The sequence below is a fragment of the Arachis ipaensis genome, chromosome B1, assembly GCF_059453495.1.
Source record: "Arachis ipaensis isolate K30076 ecotype BB chromosome B1, ASM5945349v1, whole genome shotgun sequence".
Lineage (NCBI taxonomy): Eukaryota > Viridiplantae > Streptophyta > Magnoliopsida > Fabales > Fabaceae > Arachis > Arachis ipaensis.
This window is the reverse complement of record NC_142436.1, coordinates 8846480-8852514: the sequence shown is the minus strand read 5'-3', so window position 1 is coordinate 8852514 and position 6035 is coordinate 8846480. Positions and strand designations below refer to the sequence as shown.

The following is a 6035-nucleotide window of genomic DNA, read 5'->3' as shown; positions in this document are numbered from 1 at the left end:
ATTAAAATATTAAAAATATTATTTGTACATCAAAATTAGTTACTAAAATAAGTTATTAATGTATTTATGTATAAATACATGTGTGGTTTAATTTATTTTCAATGTGTATTTATATTTCAATATGTATTTTATACTAATAACTTATTTTAGTAGTTGATTTTAGTGTACTCGTAAAATAATTCTTAAAATATTATTACTTTGTAGTTGTCAAAGAAAGTTTCCGAATGACAAATAATATCTTAAAATATGAAATTATATATCTCATTATTCATATATCCATGAAAATGGAATCACACATCTCATATTCATGCACTATATATAATTTTCTTTAATTTATTTTTTATTTTGTGGATCGATCCAACGTACATTCCAGATATGGTTAGAACTTAAAAGTGAGATGGTGAGAAGCTAATAGTTTTATAATAATTTTTTTAAGATTTTATTTATCCAACAAGCATAATAAAAATATTTTATTAAAAGCAATAGAGATCTAATTGACAGAAATAATTTTTGAAAATTTTAAAATTAATAAAAATTTATTAGAAATTAAAGTAGTATTTGATTTGAAAATCGTTGGAGGTTCAATTTAGATGTTTATTTAATTTTGAGATAAATACTAAATTAGTATTTGAGAGATTCTGGTGCTGATAAAATAGTACTTAACTTTTGTTATTAACAAAAAATAGTCTCTATATGAGTTTAGAATGTGATAAGCGTGCCACTGAACTTGTCAGAGCATATTTCCAACGAGAGAGACCCTGAGGTGGCTACCGAAAAATTCAAGTAGAATTTTTAATTAATTATTCAGTCCAACTTGAAAAATCTAAAATCCCGGCCCCCTTCTAAACCCTAATCCCCCACCCCAACGCACTCTCTCACACTCTCAACGCACTCTCTCTAAAACGGCAATAAAACTTAACTTTCTCAGTCTCACAGAGCCGCTGTTATTGACATCGCACGGTCGCTATCTCGTCGCCGGGTATTCTACGTCCGTTAGCTCCTTTTTCGTCTGTCTCCTCCGTCAGAGTCGCATCGTCCATGCACCTTTACCGCTGTTGCCTTGCCTAAACCCACTATCCGTCGTCTCTGCACTTTCGCTGTTTTCTCAATATATATCACCTCGTCGGTCTGTATGTGTTTCACGGTGGCTCGCTTCCCTTCTTGTGGTCAAGCATAAGAACAGACACACATAGCAGTAACATCTTACTTATTGGCTTTGTCTCCGTCACCTCTTTTTGCTGCTCACCACCAGTCGCCGCTCGTATCTTCTCGCTTTTCACTGCTAGTCGCTGTCTTGCCTCCTTCGTTTGTGTTTCGAAATATCATTATAAGACAAATTAGTTTCTCTTTAAAACGATAAAATGATAAATCTTTTTTATTAAAATAATTTTTGAAGACAACAAGAGAATAAAAATTTATTAAAAATAAATTATTTAATTTAAAATGATCTTAAAACCAATTTGGATGAGTCACCAAAAAAAAACCAATTTGGATGTTGAACCAATAATATTAAACCACTCAAAGGCTGGTTTTCTTAGCTTGAGTTCTTATTCTCGATTTGATACCAACTTAATTAGAAAAATTAATAAAAATGATAAATTAATTAGATCTAACAAATTAGTATTTTAGTTAGTCACCAAAAAAAAAAGTATTTTAGTTTGTAATATCAACATTAATACTCTATGCCGGTATTTAAAGAACAAATTAAAGTGGACACTAAAATAGAGATCTTCTAAATTTTATTAAGACCAAAAAAAAAAGAAAAAAAAAGTAGGAAGCCAAAAAAAAGACAAATATTTTATAATAAAAAATATTTGAAATAATTAATTTCGTAATATTTTAAAAAACCTACAAGATAATTTTGAGTAAATATCTAATTTGGTCTAAGATTAAATACTTTATTTTATAACAAATTTTTATTATTCTTAACATTTTTGAAAATTACTTTCGTAAGACATATAAATCTCTAGGTTATTATTACAAGTAGATGATTACATTTTACAAAAATATAATTAAAACAAGTCTTTCTTCAAAATGAGAGAAAGACTAATATTAGAAAAAAATATCAAAAAATTCAAAGAATAAATATTTTTGAAACAAATTATTCGATCTAAATTCTTTTAAAATTAATTAATTTAAATATTTATCTTATTATTTTATTAAAAATAATTTATAAATATTAGATGATTAACATTTTTTAAAAATATTTGTTATACACTAAAATTAACATTAAAATCAACTTCAATTATTTTTAATATATATTTATATTTTAGTATATTTTATCCTAATTACTAATTTTAGTGTACACCTAATTTTTCTTATATATACATAGATTTGGAATTGCCGCGTTAGCAAACCTCAAAAACTTTTCACTCCTTATTTACTCCTTTGTTTCATATCCATCCATGGAAGTTCAGATTTATCACTTGCTAGCCCTTTTCTCTTTGTTCCTCTTCATCATTGCCGCACTCAAACAAAACAATGCCAAGAAAACCCACAAAATTCCAAATATACCCCCATCACCATGGAAGCTACCTATCATAGGAAACATGCTCAACCTTGTTGGTTCTGCACCACATAGAAAACTAAGAGACTTAGCACAAAAATATGGACCTTTAATGCATCTTCAACTTGGTGAAATCTTTTTCATTGTTGTTTCTTCACCAGCGTATGCTAGAGAGATACTGAAAACCCATGATGCGAATTTCGCATCACGGCCGTACTCTCTAGCATCAGATGTGGTGTTCTATGGTTCCACGGACATAGCATTTTCGCCATATGGTGAATACTGGAGACTGCTACGTAAGATATGTACTACCGAAATTTTAAGCGCGAAACGCGTTCAATCACAGTTGCCAATGAAGCAGAAAGAGGTCAACAACCTCATCAAAGGGATTGCTTCCGAGGAAGGATCCGTTATCAATCTTAGTCAAAAAATTATATCATTGATGTTTTCTATTACTTCCATGGCCGCGTTTGGCAAGAAGTACAATGAACAAGAAGAGTTCATTAAAGTTGTTAGAGAGGTTTTGAAGCTGGCTGGAGGTTTTTACATTGGAGACTTGTTTCCATCGGCTAAATGGATTCAGAACCTCACTGGGATGAGGCCTAAGCTTGAGGATTTGCATAGGAGAGTTGATAGGATACTACAGATCATCATCGATGATCATAGACAATCAAGAACTGATAAAGAAGTGGAGGATCTTGTTGATGTTCTGTTGAAATTTGAGGGGAATAGTAGTGATGTGGATCTTCCCTTAACCAACAACAATATCAAGGCTATAATCTTTGTAAGTATATTCACTTTCTTGCATATAGAGAATGTCTTTAGTTTATTTCTTTTTTTTTTTTTTTTTACTTAGTGTTTGTTTTAGATATATGTTGTTATCCAAATAACTAAAAACAAAGTAGATATTTTTGTCCTAAAATAAAAGGTTTAGGCGTTTAGCTAGGGGATATATTAAATTTACTAATAAAAAATATTATAGAAAAAATATGTAAAGTTTAATATTCAATATAATTATTGTGTATTATTAAAATAAAAAATTTAAAACATTCTATTTATAATAATTTTAATTCATATTTTTAAGATATATATTAACTAAATCTTAGAATAAACATTTAAATTAGTCTTTAAAAAATTACAGACTAAATATTTTGGTCTCTAATAAATTTATATTCTTTAGAAGTTCTTAAAAATTATTTTCATTCAACAAATTGACTCCTTTATTACTTTTAATCAAATTTTTAAAGTGTGTTGGATAAATAAATTTTGAATCTTTAGACGTCGTTTATTCTAATAACTATGAAAAAAAATATATATTTTGTGATTTTTTAATATTAAGATAATTTGGTTTAATAAAAGTAAATTACTAATGAAAGTAGACAATACTTTTATAATTGAAGAATGTTAAATAGCCAGCAAAATTTATTATTTTTTATTCGTAATCAATTAATATTATTTAAAAATATAAATTAAAAATATATTATTAAATTATTAAAAAAAATGAACTACCAAAAAATATATATATAAATTCAGTTTTCTTTTAAACTTTTCACATTATGTTTAAGAAAGAATTATATTTAATTTAGATGCATTATCATTCTTGGAGTGGTTTAACCAAATAGATAATCAACTAAATGGTATGACATGTTTCTCCCTCCCCTTCTAGGATGTCTTCACCGGCGGAAGTGACACAGCAGCAACTACCATTAACTGGGCGATGGCTGAGATGATGAAGAATCCAAAAATATTGAAGAAAGCAGAATCCGAAGTGAGAGAGGTATTAGATACAAGAGTAGGAGCGAAGTTTATTGATGAAACTTGCATTGAAGAAATGAAATACTTGAAAGCAGTTATCAAAGAGACTTTGAGATTACACCCTGCCGGTCCCCTTTTGCTTCCGCGGGAATGCGGACAAGCTTGCGAAATCAATGGATATCACATACCAACCAAAAGCAAGATGGTAATCAATGCATGGGCGATTGCAACAGATCCTAACTACTGGACTGAACCGGAGAGGTTTTTTCCTGAGAGGTTTATTGATAGCTCAATTGATTTCAAAGGAAACAATTTTGAGTTCATTCCGTTTGGTGCTGGACGAAGAATTTGCCCCGGAATGAACTATGGTGTTGCAAGTGTTGAGTTAATTCTTGCATTGCTGTTGTATCACTTTGATTGGAAGCTTCCCAGTGGGATTAAAAGTGAGGATTTGGATATGTCTGAGTTATTTGGAGCATCTGTTGTAAAAAAATCTGACTTGTTCTTGATTCCTGTGGTTTCTCGTTCTGTGATCTAATTGCATCATGAATAACATATACTCAACAAATTATGTAATGTAACCTTTGAATTTTCCAGCAATATGTTTCCATATGATGACTATTGAATAGCCTTGGATGTATGAAATGCCGCAAATCATTAATGGCAATGGTTTGCTTTATATTTTATGTTATAAGATTAATTTATCAACTCCTTTCTATGATTAGGTGCATATTTACCTTGATGGTGCTGTTTTCTTTTGTGTAGTTTGTCAGTTTGGAATTTGAAGTTGGTTCTTTCTAACTACATTTAAATTATGGTGAATGCTATGGTGCCTATCACTTTCTACCTAAGTTACTAGAAAAGGTAAATAAATAATATTTAATAAATATTACATGATTTACTTTTTATTTTAAATATTTTATTTTTTACTTTAAAAGAAAAGTTAGGCAATTTAAGCACCATAACAAAGGTACCATAGAACTCACCTTAAATTATTTAAGTTTTTAAGATGGATTTGACTTTTTTAAAATACATTTGTAGGATCAAAATGAGAGAAGAATGTCTAGTAATTTTTTGTGGACATTTTGAATGTTGGAAATTGCAAAATAATAAACTGATATACATTGAAACAATTAGAATTGGATATTTGATTGATTGTTTGATTGTTTAAAATTGTAATGTAATTCTTTAATTTGAGAAAATAAAAATATTATTTGATAGAGGCCTCTAATTTAAAGAAAAGTTCTGCTGATTTTTTAAAGATATGGACTTAATTAATGATGTCTATGTCTATGTTATTAATGGCAATGGAGATATAATTAAATTTCCGTATTTTGCTTTATATTTTATGTTCTAAAATTAACTTATCACTTCTTTCAATGATTAGGTGCATATCTGCGGTGATTGTACTGTTTATATATATATATAAAATGGAGTTGAGGTTGATCCTTTAATTTCCAACTATATTTTTTTTTTTATTTTATATTGGATTTAATTTTCTTAAATTATATTTGTAGGATCAAAACGAGAGAAGAATGTTTAGTAGTCGATTTTTCTAATTATATTTAAATTGAATTTCTTTAAGTAATTAACAAGGGTCAACCAACTCTAGTCAATTTTTATTGAGTTGTACCCCAAAGTTCACTATAACAAAAAAATATTCCAATGGATCATTTACCTTCTTTTACTCTAATTCACCTTTCACTTCCCCCAATTTTTCATTGCAGCCGCCTCGCCACCCCTACCCCTTCTCACCTCTACTTCCTACGTTGTC

General features: G+C 28.9%; 1 protein-coding gene across 1 annotated transcript; it reads left to right on the top strand.

Moving 5' to 3' along the window:
* The first annotated feature begins 2405 nt into the window (after positions 1–2405).
* Positions 2406–4799, top strand: LOC107645644 (cytochrome P450 71D11-like). The gene is made up of 2 exons (XM_021104082.2): positions 2406–3290; positions 4173–4799. The coding sequence occupies exons 1-2, from the start codon at positions 2406–2408 to the stop codon at positions 4797–4799; spliced, it is 1512 nt and encodes a 503-aa protein (XP_020959741.1).
* Positions 4800–6035: the final 1236 nt, after the last annotated feature.